Source organism: Saccostrea echinata, unplaced genomic scaffold, assembly GCF_033153115.1.
Source record: "Saccostrea echinata isolate AGI-Se365-2 ecotype Australia unplaced genomic scaffold, CSIRO_AGI_Sech_v1 ptg000077l, whole genome shotgun sequence".
In the NCBI taxonomy this organism is placed as follows: domain Eukaryota; kingdom Metazoa; phylum Mollusca; class Bivalvia; order Ostreida; family Ostreidae; genus Saccostrea; species Saccostrea echinata.
Window position 1 is genome coordinate 754,708 of NW_026889826.1, and position 18,782 is coordinate 773,489.

The window sequence follows — 18,782 nt, forward strand, 5'->3', positions numbered from 1 at the left end:
GAATTTACTCTGACCATCAAAGATAACGATGCACATTGCAATTTTTTTTTATCCAGTTGATAGTCTAGATCGAGTTCCTGTTTCACATCAGACTATGGTTCCCATTCCACACCTTGCACTAAGGCGATTTGAACACTAGAAATTTGAAAATATTTATCATTTCAGCATACTTACACTTAATACTGTGATCTTTTTTAACGTGTAGTTTGCGGGGATTTTCACATAACCAAGACACAGAGAATATTCCGAGAATATGCTAAAAAACAAACACAGAGTCCCCTGCCTTTGAAATCTGACCGTCTCTCCAGCACCAAATCCTAGAAAAATCCTAACTCTATCTTTGTTAATAATCTCAATATTATTTCTTTTTCCTCTCTGTCAATAAAAATATAATACAATACTATGATATCAATCATAAATTTGAATATAATTAATATATATAATAATTGAATCTTTTGCATTGTAATCAACAGACATATATGAACCAACACTTGACAATGATGCAATACACATCATTGAAGGATTAACTAAATTCGTTTGTTTGACAGATTTAAATGTTATCTGACATTGCGAGTCAAAAAATTGACCCCAGCGCTGCTGAATATGACAATATGACAGAAAAAATATCCCTCAAATGATAAAGGGGGCTTTTAACAATCGCAAAACTGAAGCACAAAAAACCCAGCTAGGTTGGGCAAAATTTCCACCGATTGCATTCGTGCATAGAATCACTTAGAGTGCCGTGCATAATATTTTACTAGGACATCATGATGAAAACTATGTTTTTATCATGATATGAAGAATCCACTCCATGACTTCGAAGATTCCATTCTACTCGAGTGTTGATTATCAGAAGTTTACAGAGATTTGTCAGCAAAAAGACTATTTTCCATTTTTCTTTTTAAAATCGATATTAAATGTCAGACTCAGATGAAATGGGTAAGTTATATATATTTATTTCAGTTTAACGACAGTTCTTGAAATTTCAGTCTTTTTACATACACAATGTTACATGTAAATGCACTTTTTTCTAGATAGCAAGTATGCGTTTTATAAGACAAAGCACTCTACGCAACTTTTTAGCTGCTTTATGTACAATTTTTAGTAATAGTATAAGAGGTATTCATTTTGAAGGTTTAGGTTACTTTTAGTACATCACCACCTTAAACAATTTATAGCATAATTAGAAGACATTTTGATTTGGTTATGGAATTTAAAAAAATCCCGATCGTTCGAAGTGATTTTACTATAGAAAGTTTGTATATCAGTTACTCGCTGTATCATTGTGAGCCACTGACATCAAGAAATTGTATTGTTTTACACGTATCTTCAGCAATTAGTATGCATACAAAGTAAAAACAATCATTAAAATTAATAAAATTTTATTCCAATTTGAGAAATTTGAAATGTGACTCTGCGCAAAATGTATGTCTTGCAGAATTTACAAAAAGTCCCGCGATTGTCAGATTATCTGAGGAAGACATCAAGTCAATTTCAGAGAAACTGAGACTTAAACTAACGCCAGAAGAATCCAAAGCAACATACGGTATGAAAAAGCACATTCATTTTCCGATTTTCATAAACAACTTGAGCATTAAAAAAGTGCATCCTTTTTTTTATCGGAAATATTAATACGGAAGTTTTTTTAACATAAATTTTCAAAGGTAAAAAAAAATAGAGTTTCATAGAGCTAAGTAAAAATATTGTAATTTGTAGAATTCTGTGGAGATATTTGCAAAGCTTATCAAAGAGTGTTTGAACTCATACCACCAACTCCTACCGTCAAATACCCAAGGACACCCGGAAACAGGGAAACAAAGGATGATTCTTGGTGATTTTTTTTTATGAATGTTTCCAGAAATTCAGGACTGTAATGTCCTAAGCTTTAGAAACCGGAATATGTTACATATATACAATGGATTATTTCAATTTTTAAAGCAAAACCAGTATTTTTTATTTAAAAAGTATGTTATCTTCAATAAACTGTGTAATCATTAAAATTTGTAGGGGCCAATTTTCGAGGATTGCTTAAAATTTACAGGTTCGCGGGGACGTACTTTTGTTTATTCTCTTACACAGGTCTACAAAGAAAATATAACTGTAACGCTAAATTTATTAATTCGTTTAGGATATTAATTCGTGGATAAGAGGTACCCACGAAAACTTAGCCACCACGAAATCTAACTATGTCACAGTAAATATTGCATTTCTTTTTCTCAGGTATTACAAGTGTGACATAATAGGAGCTGATAATGGATTATTGGCGGGAAAGACAATTGCAATCAAAGACAACGTGTGTGTGGCCGGAGTTCCTATGATGAATGGAAGTAAAATACTTGAAGGATTCGTACCAGATAGAGATGCCACGATTGTTACAAGAATACTGGATGCAGGTAGTAGTAGTGCTGATATTAGTAGCAGAGAGAGAGAGAGAGAGAGAAAGAGGGGAGGGAAGGAGGGAGAGATTGAGATATATTTAAATATATCTCATGACACTATAAAAGAACTTATACATGTAGTTGATTTACATATTTTTTTCCATTTATTCCAGGAGGAAGAATTACTGGAAAGGCTATTTGTGAGGACTTGTGTTTTTCTGGCTATGGCTCTACATCGCCCTTAGGACCTGTTAAAAACCCTTATGATCCTACCAGAACAACAGGAGGATCTAGCTCAGGATGTGCTTCTCTAGTAAATTAATGATTCCGTTCCCACTTAATTTATGCTATAAACATGCAATGTCTACATATGCAGCCTATGTCTCGTACGCTGGCTAGAAGTATTCGTCAGTTGCACATACGCCAAGAGACCCCCAATTTGGTGTATTTTAGAGGTTGACTCAAATCCAGATGACACTTTCCTCCTTTTTTCTTTATAGGTTGCCAGAAATGTTGTTGATATGGCAATTGGTGGGGATCAGGGTGGATCCATTCGTATACCGTCCAGTTGGTGCGGCATTGTGGGACTTAAGCCGACCCACGGGTTGGTTCCCTATACTGGGATAATGCCGATAGAAATCACTCTGGATCACACTGGACCGATGGCTAGGACCGTAGAGGACTGTGCTACTCTTTTACAGGTTTCCTGTCTTAATTATTTGAATAATTAATAGATGATATATTTCCATAACAGCTTTTCTACATCTATTGTTTGCAACACCAGCTTTCTTATTATGATGGCATGACAGCTCTGACTTTCAGGTGACTGCTGGGTATGACAATGGCAACGATCCAAGACAATTCCCAAACATACCGACTCATCCCTATTCAAAGTTGGTAAGTGTATTGCACTGTTTTATCTGGCCTTTATATTTGTATGAGCCTTAAATTTGAATATTTTACTATACATGTGAGAAACATATGACAAATTTGAATATTAAACATAATTTTTATGCTATGGCATCGAAGCAGGCTTTGGTGTTTTGCAAAAATGAAAAAAAAATCAGGTCTTTATAATTATATCAATCAGATATAAGTGTTCAACCAAAATAGGAGGCAGGAAAACAACGAATTTGAATCTTGTCCAATATGGAGGTATATTACTCAACATATACCCTGAACTCGTAAAATAAAGTGTTGTAAACTTTCAAAACGTTTTGAAAAGTTAAATCCCATACCAGCTAATTTAAGGATATGAGTATGAAAATCACGCGTTTTCATTTATATATGCTACCTGTGAAAACGGTAACTTCCGTCGACAATGAAAATTATGATTTGAATGAACTCGTGATAATCGTAATGATGTGAAAATATATAAGAGAAATCTCAAATCAAGAGATACATTAAAATAACGCGACGCGAAATAATTACGAAAACTTTGCAATTTGTAGATTCATTAGCAGATAACGAAAAAAGTCTCGACACTGTATCTGAAATTGTTTATTATAGTGCAATGATGGAGTAAATGGTAAGAAGGTAGCTCTTCTCAGGGAAGGTTTCGAAGAAGTAGAAGAAAATTTGGCAACTATCGTGAGGGATGCTGCCTATAAACTCAGGGAAGCTGGTGCAGAAGTGTACGAGGTGTCTCTCCCAATCCATAACGATGGTGAAATTCGGTTTTATACTTATTCATAATTCTTTTAACATTTCGATTATTGAAACATTGATTTTGTTCATCAGTATTTAACATTTGATTTTGGGGCATTTACTCCCCTGAGTTCTTTTGAATATTATCAATGCATGTACATGTATGATTTGTAAAGGTTTAGCCATCTGGACACCAGTTGCCTTTGAGGGAACATACCAAACTATGGTGAAAGGAAATGGTATTTATATTTGCATGCGTATAAGTTTTTCTTTTAAAAAATTATTATGGTGTTAATGAATACTAATTCAAGTCTTGCATTTATATTAACAATTTAAAAGAAACATCAAGAAAAAGATGTTTTGTTCAGTCGTTGCTGTATTTTACATACTTTTCCTTCTTCAGATGATTTGATTAAAGAAAGAATAAACGTTTAAACGATGATGTTCCCAAAAGCCATCTTGTATAATTCGCGAATGGTTGTTTTGATCATTTGTAAGGTCATGGATATGGTTGGAAAGGAGCCTACGACCTCCCATTACAAGAAAAGCTGGCAGGTGCTTTTAATCTCCGTCCCTTTGATTGTCCACTACCTGTTAAAATCATCATGCTCTTTTCAGAGTATATACAGAAAGAGTATCAAAACAAATTTTACGCTAAGGGTCAGAACTTGGTCCAATATTTGACGATGGAATATAACAGAATTCTGAAGGATTATGACGTCATGATAATGCCTACATTGCCAGGGATGCCATCTAAACTCCCTACAACAGACACATCAATTGAAGGTTAATAGACGGAATTATTTAATAGACATTAATTCAAAATGTTACATTTAGTCATTTACTGGAGAGAGAGAGAGAGATGTGTTTGTGCGAGGGAGGGTGTATGTGCCGATAATGTGAACTAAACACTTATTTACAAATTCCAAGACATCTTTAAGAGTACATACAGTTATTAAGCTGATAACCACTAGAGAATTACGTTACATATAATAATACAGGTTTATTTTAATACTTTGTCAACTGGAATTTATTTACAGCATAATAAAACTATGCATTTGCCAAACTCTTCCATATCGGTAAGAAGAAACTTTTGAATTTATGAATATTTCTTTTAGAAACCCTGAAACGTCAAAAATTGATAAAGAAAAATACAGCCCCATTCAATGCCACAGGCCACCCCGCTCTCACCATAAACGCAGGCTTCATTGAAGGACTACCTTGTGGAATGATGATTGTGGGTAGAATGTTTGAGGAAAGTACTGTTTTACAGGTCGCGAGAGCATACGAGAAAATTCGAGATCGGACATCTTAGTTCATAGTTTAGTTTGACGAGGATTGAATACGAAAAAGCTGGATTAGTATATTCTTTTCGTTGTTATCATTCACTACAATATATTGAATATCAGTACATGTATATAGTTTTCTTTTTAAAAAGATCATTTCTTATTCATTAATAATTCGATTTTCTAATCTCTAAATACAGCATGGGGATTCTTATAATAAGATATCCCCTTTAATCTTAGTCGTATTTTGTTGTAAATATACCATATATTCCATATATTATTGCTTCCTTTCCTTTATGTTTGTTTCACTTGTCACACTTTCTTGTTTATTGATTTATTTACAGTTGCAGCAAAATATCGGTTCACTTTTGATTGGCCATCATGAAGAAGTTTCATTAATTTGATCTGACACAAAATTTCTCAAATGGGAGTCTCTTACTTAAGTGTGACATTTATTTTCAAACTTTGTTTCAAAATGTTGAGTATCTTTTCTTACGTTGCAGGTGTATTTAGTACAAATATCATTTCTGCTTGAACTTTCAGTAAGGCGTGACAATCTCGGCGATACATAATTAGCGTCTCTCAAATGGTGACCTAGATTCTCATTGGTAAAGAAATTAATAACATTAGCAACTTTAGATTGTTGATAACAACTAAGCCACACCTCTTTACTGTAAGAAACGATGTAATTGGTTCCTTGCGTCACTCTATGACGTCTGAAGCATTTTTATTCCATGTGTAATTTACCTGTGAATGAAAAACTGTGTAAATTTCAGTATTGATGAGCTAATCTGGCAACCAATGAGAATCTAGGTCACTATTTGAGAGACGCTAATTATGTATAGCCGAGAAAATCACGCCTTTCTGAAAGTTCAAGCAGAAATGATATTTGTACTATTAGGATTCTTGTTGTTGCATTTGCCATTCTTGCCAGGTTGAAAGCCTATGGTAGGTTGAGGCCTATATTAGTATCTTCAGATCTCACGTTGTCAAATCTTGGATGGAGGATATCATTGCAGAAGCTTACATAACAAGAGGCCCATGGGCCACATCGCTCACCTGAGTAACTTTGGATGTGCCGTTCTTTACCAGATTTCCCCCTTGTAATACCTACTGTGGCCCCGCCCTACCTCCGGGATCATGATTTGAACAATTTAGAATCTACGCTACCCCAGGGTTCTTCCACATAAGTTTCAGCTTTTCTGGCCCAGTGGCTCTTGAGAAGAAGATTTTTAAAGATTTTCCCAATATATTTCAATGTAAAACTTAGATTCCCTATTGTGGCCCCGCCCTACCCCCGGGGGTCATGATTTTTACAATTTAGAATCTACACTACCCCAGGATGCTTCCACATAAGTTTCAGCTATTCTGGTCCAGTGGTTCTTGAGAAGAAGATTTTTCAAGATTTTTCTTATATATATTCCAATGTAAAACTTGGATTCCTTATTGTGGCCCCGCCCTACCCCCTTGGGTCATGATTTGAACAATTTAAAATCTACACTACCCCAGGATGCTTCTACATAAGTTTCAGCTTTTCGATCTGGCCCAGTGGTTCTTGAGAAGAAGATTTTTAAAGATTTTTCTTATATATTTTAATGTAAAACTTTGATTCCTTATTGTGGCCCCGCCCTACCCCCGGGGGTAATGATCTGAACAATTTAGAATCTACACTTCCCCAGGATGCTTCCACTTAAGTTTCAGCTTTTCTGGCCCAGTGGTTCTTGAGAAGAAGATTTTTATAGATTTTCCCTATATATTTCAATGTAAAACTTGGATTCCCTATTGTGGCCCCGCCCTACCCCCGGGGGTCATGATTTTTACAATTTAGAATCTACACTACCCCAGGATGCTTCCACATAAGTTTCAGCTGTTTTGAGCCCAGTGGTTCCTTAGAAGAAGATTTTTTAATGACCATACCCTATTTTTTGTCTTTTCTTGATTATCTCCCCTTTTAAGAGACCTTGGCCCTTAATTTTAACAATTTAAACCCCCCTTTACCCAAGGATACTTTGTACCAAGTTTGGTTAAAATTGGCCCGGTGGTTCTTGAGAAGAAGTTGAAAATGTGAAAAGTTTACAGACGGACGGACGACGGACAACTGGTGATCAGAAAAGCTCACTTGAGCTTTCAGCTCAGGTGAGCTAAAAATGCTTCGATATCAAATACTTGGAAACAAACTACCACTGATTCATAGGATGCTACATGTAGATTTGATGTAAAATTTTCAGAATGCAAACACATTTCGTACATGTATATACATGTAGCATATGCATATTATTTTTTCAAATTCAATTTTTTATAGTAAAGAAATATCAATTCAGAAACTTTTCATGAAAAAATGCAACAATTAGCTTTTTTGTGGGTATTTTATTTAATGAATTGTGTAACAATAGTGCAATACTAATATTACTGTAACATTGTAGTTTTGAAATTGTACAAAGAACACGGTACGGTTTCAATACAAAGTCTATATTTTTCTCAAATAAAATGAAAAAGCATGAAAAAGCAGATATCATTGATGTGGCAAACATTTATTTGGGGCTTTTGACAGGAGGACGGTTAACCTTCATCTATTCCATAATAACTAGGGGCTCTGAACCGTGCTGTGAATTTAAAAGTTACTATCAATTTAATCTGTGATTTTTGAAAGGTAAACAGGTAGCTCTTCAGACTTCATGAATTTCAGAATGAACGTTGAATAACTTCTTTTTCTTCTCACCTCCTAATGTGTTAAAGCAATCTTCGTTTTGAAAGTAGCAAAAAGTAAACATGCTCTAAATCTGAATGCTTTGGAGAATAATGGATTATAACATGACTGCACAATCTCGAATGGTTGTGAATATTCTTTTTAATGTACAGTGAATGATCTGTTTCACGGAGTTATGAATTTGTAGGGATAAACAGACATTAAGTTTTTATTGGGTTAAATATCTTGGTAAAAATTATCTGACTCATGTCCTTGGGAAACTTTAAAACAACAACATTTTGATAAAATTGTGGATGATGTGTTTCAATTGAACCGTTATATGCATGCGAATTGCAATACCTTTGTCCAAAAGAAAAAGACCGATAAATGCATCTGAAACGTGTATGTGCTTTAATAAATACTAATCGTTATCTATCTTTAAACCTCGTGATTTTTATTCCCTCACTTATTTGTTTACGTGGTCATTGAACTGAAGTACAGAAATGTTACTATGACTATGAGCATCCGGTAAGTTAACCTTGATTATTTTTTTTTTCATATTTCAAAATCACTGTTATTTTTTTAGCGTTGTTACCTGCATTATAGACAAAGATTTTGAAGTCCATCATAGCTTCATAGCTTTTCTCGGTCATTTTAAATTAGTATGCATTTTGAATAAAGCTTATTACCTGCATTTCTGAAAAGAATTTCTCTCTAATTTTGCAATCAGTTTCCTATCTGTTTTACAGAAGACCCTCAGCAGTGCCTCTATTGGTAATCGCAGTGTGGATGGGCTTATATGTGTATTTTTATCTGTTGCTTGGTAAAAAGAACTGGAGCACAAAACAGAAGTCAGTACCCAATAGGAGATTATGTTTTTATAATGAGACGGCTGATAATTTGAGATGGAATTTACCAAACGTACCAAAACATTCACTCCAAAATGACTCGTTGGAACCCTTGTCAGTGGAGATTATGCAGCATTTCACATTGCTTAATAAGACATTGTGCCAAGGTTTTCTTATATTGATTCTCACCCCAATTCATAACAGTGAAGATGATATGGAGAGATACTTGAACCTTATCAAAAGTTTAGATTACCCAAGACACTTGCTGTCTGTTTCCTTTGGTGAGGACGGTAGCCAAGATAAAACATTCTCCAAAGCACTCATAGTCGCAGAGCAGTTAAAGGCCCTTGGCATCCGCCGAGTAGATGTTCACCATTTCAACATCACTGGTCAGGTAAGGGATAGTTGGTTAAATGAACATTCATATGCAAAACAACTTCAAAGGAGAAGTCATCTAGCAAAAGCAAGAAATATGCTTCTAGAAGCAGCTCTGAAGGACGAAGATTACGTTCTTTGGTTAGATTCAGACATAAAAATTGTTCCTCCGGATTTAATTCAACAAATGCTTCACGCAAATAAGGACGTTGTTTCAGCCTCTTGTCTGTTCAAAGACAGAAGTGGGCGCCTGCGCATTTACGACAAAAATACCTGGAGGGAAACGGTTGAATCTTTGCAGAAACAAGAGAGATTTCCAAAAAACCAACTTGTCGTAGAGGGATACGGCCCATCTTTGAAAATATATCTCCCTCATTTACGAGGTGAGGGAAAACGTGCTGTTCCTATAGATGGCGTTGGTGGTTGTAGCTTACTGGTAAAAGCGGATTGTCACAGGAATAGGCTTCGTTTTCCAGAGACTTTGTACAAGAGGCATATCGAAACGGAGGGGTTGGCAAAAATGGCGGCGGACATGGGATACAGTGTGTACGGTTTACCTTTTGTAAACGTTTTCCATTCGTAGATTGATTAAAGATTTCTCTAAAAATAATTTCTTAATTATTAGGTAAACAAAACAATCGAAGAACCTTTTGCAGTTATTCTTTTAATAAATGCTAAGACCTGAAAGAACATCCGTACATCTCAAAGCGCATGCCCACATAGTTGTTTGCATTGTTGGATTTCCTGTTGAAGTCTACCACATTTAATCTAATATGTTGCGCTAGAAGAGGTGGGTCAATGTTTTGAAGTTTAATGGAAGTCTGGTCCGTATTACCATCAAAGTACTGTGAAAAAAAATTAGAAAGAGGGAAGAGTAAGAGAGAAATGGAAAATTGTCCAGTATTATCTAATGAGTAAAACAATTGAAACGTCCTCGTGAGTTAAAATGATATATATCAGTCATCCAAACGGTACAATCCATAGCGGTATACCTTTTTCTGGCAGTTTTCTTGGAGGTCCCTCCATTTAACACCATCGGAGGAGTACTGTATGGTGTAGTTTGTCACGCGGACATCACAGCATGGGGCTCCCTGATTAAAAATTAGATTAAAAACAAGGCTTTTTGTTATCATATATAAACTGCTCCTTGAATAAAAATGGAATTTGGAAATGGTGATTGGTCATCTACAAAATTACTTTGTAAAATTCTTCTATACACAAGTACTCCGTGGTTGAAAATAAAGGATGCTGGAGTTTTATGCTCTCTTTAGAAACCAGTCTTCAAAACCATAAACTTCAGAATAGATTTCTTTAAGTCAAAATATTTATGCGAAGAATCTTGATACCATTTTACAGAGGTATTTAAGAAACTGAATGTTGTGTAATATTCAAATACCAAAATCCCATGAAAATTTTGTTTGATTATCAGAATCATTTCAAAAGTTAAATTGTTTTGAAATTTTGCCTTAAGACTGTATTCTTGTTATGGTCCTGGGGTAAGATCTTCCAACAATCTGTTGGAATTCTGCTGAGCATATTATATCGGCTCCTTTATTAGGCGACTTATTTTTATATTCCTATGATGCAGAATTTATTAAAAAACGCGTACACGAGAAGAAATCACTTGCTGTAGCTATAAATAGATATTCAGATACTGTAGAAGTAACATTTTTCCGCGTGGTTTTAATTTACGTTATGTACGCGGTTACCAATTTTCAACAATTTGCCATAGCATACTTAAAGTACATTTAAGACAAAGAATGATAATTCAAGATATCAGCGTAGTTTGGCGTAGTTTCCCGACCACAGATTGAACAGAAATTGTGATTCTGCGAAATTATGACCCTGTGGATAAAAGTACGCTTATATATATCGACGACGTTTCATATTTAACAATATTTATTTCCATTCATATGTCGAGTTGATATATCCCAATAAACTCGAAATAAAAGACATCACAGAGTCTGTCATATCTGTTTCATATTTGGATGTTTTACAGACTACGACGATAAGGACCATCTAAAACTAAACTGCAAGATAAACGAGATAAATTCAGATTTTCCATCGTCAACTTTCCTTATTGATATAGTAATATCCCGCTGCCACGTGCATTTGGTGTTTATTTCTCCCTGATTCGATATTCAAGACCATTAATTTTTAAACAGACGCAGGCTACTGAAAAATAAGTTTATGTTACAGGGATTGTTAAGCCATTGCTTTTATACTTAATTTGACTACTGATTTTTCCGTTTTTACGGCTAACGACGGGTGTGACTTGTCAACGGGGGATATTTGCTCCCTAGCACCTGATCCTACCTGAATTTCAACGGGTTCGTGTTTTATTCCCTTTCCTTAGATTTGTATTGTTTGTAGGTTTTTGAGATCAATCACTTTTTTCTTTTATCTTCACTTTTTTTCCATATACAGAGTACATATATACATATAGAAGATTGTCTGAGAATATTAAGAGATTCTTTATATTTTACAGTCTGCAAGCAATTCAAATATTGGGTATACTAGTATCTGGTGGTTTTAATTAATTTGTATCCATGTAAATAATAAGTTCATCAGTGTAATGGTGCCTTGAACTTGGTGAACTAACTAAATACAAAGACTAGCTGATCCAAAGAAGTTATGAATTACAAATCCGTACCTGAGTGGCTAGTTTTGTGACGTATTTTTTCTCTCCTAAATCCACTTGGATCCAGTCATGTGACACTGACTTGTCATTTGTATACCACCCAGTCTTGCTGTTGATGCGTGCTCCAGCGGGGCTGTAGTTTACGTGAGACTCGCTGGCAGTGATGGCTGAGTCGGATATTGTTCCATTTGCCATTCCAAGAGGGGTGTCACAGGTGCTTATTTAAAATGATAAGACGACATGAAATATTGAGTAACAATTTTGATTGATTGTATGTTGTTTTACGTCCCATTCGAGAATTTTTCACTCATATAGAGACGTCACCATGTACTGATAAAGGGTTTCAAATTTTGACCTTAACTCGGCACTCAGAGCCATTGAGCAGTGAGGGATCTTTATCGTGCAAACGCCTGTCGTGACACGGGGCCTCGGTTTTTAAGGTCTCATCCGAAGGACCCGCAACTATCACTTCAAAATGCCGAGCGCATGGCGAATGAACAGCTGCTACCTATTTTTTATCGACTTAGGTCAGTCGCGGCCGAGATTCGAACTCACGGCCTTCCGATTACGGAGCGAACGCTCTACCGACTGAGTAACAATTTTGATGTACATGTACAATGGTGAATTGTTCATGTAGAAATTTAAGACGCAGGATTTGTATATGTTACTGTATATGTAAAATAAAATGTAGCTGATTTGTTCCTTGTTCTATAGTTCCATAATAAAAGGTATTTTAAAAGATATAGAAAAAAGAGAGAGAGAAAAAAGATCCATTTGACAGCTAAAGTAATCATTAACATGGTTACGATCATCTATCTTGCATGGAATTGTGACTTTAGTAAGTGTCTCTGGAAATTAAACATTTTATTACACTTTTAATACCTTTTTGTTTTGTCTTCGTAAACGAATTTTCGCCATGTTGGTGGTTAGTATCTTATTAAACAAAAACTTATGACCTAGATATTGTATAAGTTACTTTAATCATTCGACAGAAAGAGCTGTTTTGACTTAATTATTTTGATACCTGGATATCAAAGGTTTGGAGGATTGGATTCGTAGTGATTGTAACTCTTGTTGTAATGCTAAGATCTTTCTGTCTCGGGCTGCCACGACAGACGTCAAATTCCGTAAGGAAGCCGTGGCAAACTTGTACACCCTCTCCAAGAAAGTGTTATTTTTTCTTAGCTCAATCATCTCATCTATTGTGGCATTATCGGCTAACAAAAAAAATAATCCGTCAGAATTTACGAAAAACAATAATTATGCAAGCAGATTTCTTGAAATTGATAAAGCACGACAATACCTGGGCAATGTTGTGCTGGTTGTACAATTTTTGGTGTCTGCCCAGTCATGTTACTTCCCTTTAAATCATTAATCTGCGTCTGTAGGAGGGTTAGTGTATGCTGGACGTCCTTGACCTCTAATACCAGACGATGGACATCATCCATACGAACGCCTATCTCGCCATGAAGAGATTTACCCAGCGCGTTGAATCCTTGAGAAAGATTGCTCATGAATTCCCGATCTTGACTCAACATGGAGTGAGTGTTTGAAATTTCCCGCCCAAAACTTTCTAACATGGCCGAGGTATTCAATTTTAGTACTTCCGTTTCATGTTGAAGAGGTAGTAGCTTTCCATTAAGATAGTTGCGAAGTGTGTACAGATCTAAGTTATGGCGATAAGTCAGTTCGTTGATTTTGGAATCGAATATTTTACTGTAGTTCAGCGAACAAGCCAGTCTGGACGCGCATTGCTCTGCAGTTGAAGGATAAGTAAATTGTGCATTATTAAGTCCACATAATAAAAGAATTAAAATGATCGTCCCCATAGCTCGTATTCGGACAATCAAAAAGAAACAGAGTAACTTTTAAGGTTTTTGTTTGAGGGACAAATATATCTGTAGATGTGCAGATGTTTTCCTATAAAAGATAACATTCTCACGTTCGGAGATATTTTCTCTGTGCATGTATAATTTGAAGATTATATGACCATTGTCCGTAAATTTAACCTCAGAAGAATTTTAAGAAATAATCGACTATCGGTAATATTTCTTTTTAAAAAGACCAAATAAACTTAAACGAGAATTAATATACTTTAATAGTAATAATTTGTTTCATTCTACAATCAAATTATATAATTGCTTACCATATTGATCCTGTAAAGCTTTACTGCAAAAGCTTAATAGTAACTAACATTCCGTGCTTCATCTCAGCATAGTTGCTTTAGGTCTATGATCTAAGTTATCTTCACCATAGTAACATTATAGAAAACCATGACTTATATATTTACATTTCTACTTCACAGTCTCTGAATCAAACTTGATACAAGTGCGTGTGTGAGTGAGGGTGTGTGTGTGTGTGTGTGTGAGTGTGTGTGTGTGTGTGTGTGTTTTCCCACAAATTAATGAAACTATGATAACTGAATTCTTCAAGTTTAGCTCACTTGGGCCAGAAAAGATGAAACTTAGTACCGGGTATGTGAAAGTTTCCTGACATGTGAAAATTCAAGTCGGTTCATATCACCGCCCTACAAGATAAGGTGGGTCACAATAAATGGGGGGGGGGGTATGTTTTAGTTGGAAAATGTAGAAATACATCTCAAAAACAACAGGACCAATTAAGTAATATTTTGAATATTCAAGTCTACATGTACTAGTATTCAGGTAATGTAGATTCTAATAAGTTCAAATCATGGCCCAGGAGATAGGAAGAATAGGGTTACAGTAACTGATTTACGTTTTACATGGGAATGTTAACGTAAGAACTGGGGACAATCTTTAATCAAAGTACTGAAAGTACTGGGAAGCGCTAAGCAATGTTTGAAATTCATCAGAATTATTTTGAATTTAAATTGCCTGTTGTATTGGAAGAAGTATTATGTTGACAGTGCAACCGCGCTGGGGCGAGCACAGTTCTTCGATACATATTCACTTAATTTAAAATAAAACTTGTATCCGCCTTTTCAAACCAGACGGGGAAACATTTGAAGGTTCGAGATTCTCCGTTTCTTTTAATATATATATATATATATATATATATATATATATATATATATATATATATATATATATATATATATATATATATATATATATATATATATATAAATAAAAATCCAAAAAATCACAAAATATTTTCTGCAAGCGCTTTCGCCATGTTAGGCTCTTCAGGCAGTTATACAAATGTCAGGTAGGTTACCTGGTAACGTCCAAAAGCAAAAGTTCATTGTGACGTCATAATAGATCAAGGTAGCGTAAAGTTGCCGTATTAGATAATGTACAAATATTGCATTAACTTGAACACATAATAAGCATAAAATCTTACAATATGTTATATAATAATGTATCATTTTCGATTAAGCTTTGGTTTAAAGAGTTTGATAAAGTAGTCCTCTTTTGCCAAACGTAGATTTTCATTTTCATTGGGAAGTTTATAAAAAGGGAAAATCTTAAATATTCCTTTGCCGCATTTTGCAAAATGTTCACAACATGGTGTATTACGCACACTAGGGTCTTTAATTTGTTGCTTGTGTACACGAACCCGGGCATTTAGTTTCCCCGTTTGTCCAATATAGAATTCTTTGCATGTCGGACAGATTGCACAGTAGATAACGTTTTCGGATTTACAGTTCATTGGTGAATTGGTTCTTATTTCCATTCCTGATTTAAGTTGGATTCTATTTCCCTCTTCTAAATATGTACACGTTCCGCATCTTGGATCTCCGCATTTTTTAATGGTTGGAATTTCCTCCTGTGTAGTAAAACGGGCCTTGGTTAACAATTTTTTAAGATTGGGTGCCTGTCGTCGACTATTGATAATATCATTTGGTTGTATTAAACTTTTCATATTTTCCGATTGTACACAAGCAACAAATTAAAGACCCTAGTGTGCGTAATACACCATGTTGTGAACATTTTGCAAAATGCGGCAAAGGAATATTTAATTAAGGTATGTCACTCGTGAAATTTGTTATATCAAGGATTTTTTGAGAAGTATATTTTGGATAAGTAATCATATAGTATGACTCAAAATCGCAGAGAAAATGGGGGGTCAGTGTGCATCTAACTGAGCTACGGTACAATTAAGTTGACCTTTTTGCACTTAAATTGTAAATTTTTGGTAAATCACTTTAACCGTTATCATATTTTATCAGATGTAACCATGGCAATAAACATAACTTATTTTACGTAAAATAGTTTGAATAATATTTAGCATTCAACAAATCACACAAATTAATGCGCGTAAATTATTGTGTGACCTCTTTGCACTAAAAAAGTCTCATATTTGGGGTATTTTAATCTAAATAGGCAATAGAATATTTTCTTGTATCAAACTTTTTACGACTTAAGTGCTGATCGGTCAAAAGTATCGAGTAGTTTAAAGTAATGAAAGAAAAAGTTAGGGTCAGTGATGTAAATTTTGAAATATTGATCAAAATATGCGATTTTCTGGCAAAAAACTGTGTAAATTTTATCTTATCTTCGTTAATATATCTTCATTTCTTGGCAAAGTTTGTTGAGCGAAGGTGTAAATTTTGTTATAAAAATATAAATTGAGACCTATATTTAATATTCCAGGCATATTATAACGGAATATATTCTCTGAGTAAAAGTATGTGAGGCTAAAGTTCCAAGATATTAAATTCAATAAATGTGTAGATTTGCAGAATTTTCTGCTAAATATCCTTCCACCACAAGAAATAGTCCCTTATAAATCTTACTTCTTCATGAATTTTTGAGCAGATTTTTAATTGAATGTTGAACATTTTACATTGTTTAATTTAAATATGTTATAAAGATTGAATTGTATTAAATAGTTTTTAAGTAAGAGGTTCTGACTGAACTTTTCTAAAAGGCTGACAAGTGACATACCTTAAGATTTTCCCTTTTTATAAACTTCCCAATGAAAATGAAAATCTACGTTTGGCAAAAGAGGACTACTTTATCAAACTCTTTAAACCAAAGCTTAATCGAAAATGATACATTATTATATAACATATTGTAAGATTTTATGCTTATTATGTGTTCAAGTTAATGCAATATTTGTACATTATCTAATACGGCAACTTTACGCTACCTTGATCTATTATGACGTCACAATGAACTTTTGCTTTTGGACGTTACCAGGTAACCTACCTGACATTTGTATAACTGCCTGAAGAGCCTAACATGGCGAAAGCGCTTGCAGAAAATATTTTGTGATTTTTTGGATTTTTATTTTTAATACACCCAGCAAAACTGTACCGGTTCTTCATTTTGTTTTTGAAATTATATATATATATATATATATATATATATATATATATATATATATATATATATATATATATATATATATATATATATATATATATATATATATATATATATATATATATATATATATATAAATTAAATAACAGATATTTAGTCCAAACAGTAATGTATTTCTCAAACCTAATAAAAAAAGAAAGAAGCGAAAAAAAAAAAGAACATCTAAAAATATTTTCGTTCTCCATCGCCTTATAGGAGTCTATAAGAGGTAGGTTTGCGTATAAATCGCAATTCATTGGAGGTGGGGGGGGGGGGTGATCGACGAGTTTCCAACCAAATTTAGACAATAAATGTAGCTATACATTTGCTGGAAAATGTATATTTTTAAATAATTTTGAACACTTGAAAATGTCGCTGATATTCCTCTCATTAATGTGCAACACTGATAGCTAAAATGTTCTGGTGATAATTTTTAATAATTCATTCCGTGTTCACGAGTGTTTCAAATTGAAGATGGCTGTTTGTGATTGTGAATTAATTTTAGAAAGTGCTCCAAAAAAATAAAAATGTTATTTTTTATTGCGTCGATAAAATATTTCCTTATTGATAACATATTTTATTAAAGTTATGAATTAAAGATCTAAAAACTATCGAGTACTAGTATTCTCACTTAATTGTTTTTTAGTATATCTCTTTTTTTCATATTCATGAGCGATTTTTAAACTTACGAATCTATAGAAAGGATTTTACAAGAAATACATTAATGGAGTGTGTAAGATATTTACACAATCGCTACGAGCGTCCGGTATTTATTAATGATAAATAAAACTTAGACTATATATTTCATTTTGTTTTGAATATGCTACAGCTGTGCATTATACATTTTTTACACTTCACATTCATCGCGCTGTGCAGCATATCGGCATCATCATGTGAAAAAAAATCTATTAAATGAGCACCCGTAGATTTTACGTCATTTTGTCAGAGATAATTGGTAAATATACATTTTGATTATAAGGATATTATATTTGTCTTCTTCGTTTGATGATAACACATTCAAAGCTATCCTTTACATCTGATTTTCATATACATGTACATGATTTATAATGTATTTGCATAAAAAATTAGTCTTTTCTGTTGATCTACAATATAAGTATCTGATTTGTAAATTTTACTTTTTTAAAAATAAATTTTTATACTTTTCTTCTTCGGAATAAAAATATGTCATTAAAACCCCCAAAAGTAATTTTTGGACTCTTGTTGAAATACTTAAAATGCCTCAGTATTTTTTTTTTACGGATATTTGATACTTTACACCAATCTTTACTTGTTTATGTATGAAATTAACTACCACGCAAAACATGTTGAGAGGGAAAGAATATCTACAGCACTGGTGTGTTAAAAAGGAATACTAGTACTGAAAATAATTGACCCGTAATTTTTCTGCTAATTCCATGATAAATAATTCAACAGCCCAAGAAAGAAAAGACATTATATTAATCTCAAGTATGAATAAATCTTTATGAAGGTATGCAACATTGTTTTATTCTGTTTTTACTTAGTCCTAATTAAGTCGCTTAGCAGACAAATCAGCAACACACGCACACCTTTACCTAAACTATTTCTTCCTAGGTTCCTAACACAAGTATGCTTAACATTTCATCAGCGC

At 33.9% G+C, this 18,782-nt stretch overlaps 3 protein-coding genes across 3 annotated transcripts; 2 read left to right on the forward strand and 1 right to left on the reverse strand.

Annotated features, from left to right (window-relative positions):
- The first annotated feature begins 845 nt into the window (after positions 1-845).
- On the forward strand, positions 846-5,526 carry LOC133176577 (amidase-like). The gene is made up of 11 exons (XM_061311688.1): positions 846-939; positions 1,439-1,546; positions 1,717-1,831; positions 2,221-2,393; positions 2,552-2,691; positions 2,879-3,079; positions 3,201-3,275; positions 3,888-4,044; positions 4,202-4,264; positions 4,524-4,811; positions 5,144-5,526. The coding sequence occupies exons 1-11, from the start codon at positions 918-920 to the stop codon at positions 5,338-5,340; spliced, it is 1,539 nt and encodes a 512-aa protein (XP_061167672.1). The 5' UTR covers positions 846-917; the 3' UTR covers positions 5,341-5,526.
- Positions 5,527-8,117: 2,591 nt separating this feature from the next.
- On the forward strand, positions 8,118-9,952 carry LOC133176580 (uncharacterized). Its single transcript, XM_061311692.1, has 2 exons — positions 8,118-8,525; positions 8,747-9,952. The coding sequence occupies exons 1-2, from the start codon at positions 8,509-8,511 to the stop codon at positions 9,801-9,803; spliced, it is 1,074 nt and encodes a 357-aa protein (XP_061167676.1). The 5' UTR covers positions 8,118-8,508; the 3' UTR covers positions 9,804-9,952.
- On the reverse strand, positions 9,875-13,690 carry LOC133176605 (uncharacterized). The gene is made up of 5 exons (XM_061311715.1): positions 13,165-13,690; positions 12,886-13,078; positions 11,874-12,078; positions 10,213-10,311; positions 9,875-10,065 (listed from the first exon to the last, which is right to left on the reverse strand). The coding sequence occupies exons 1-5, from the start codon at positions 13,688-13,690 to the stop codon at positions 9,895-9,897; spliced, it is 1,194 nt and encodes a 397-aa protein (XP_061167699.1). The 3' UTR covers positions 9,875-9,894.
- Between the last annotated feature and the right edge of the window lie 5,092 nt (positions 13,691-18,782).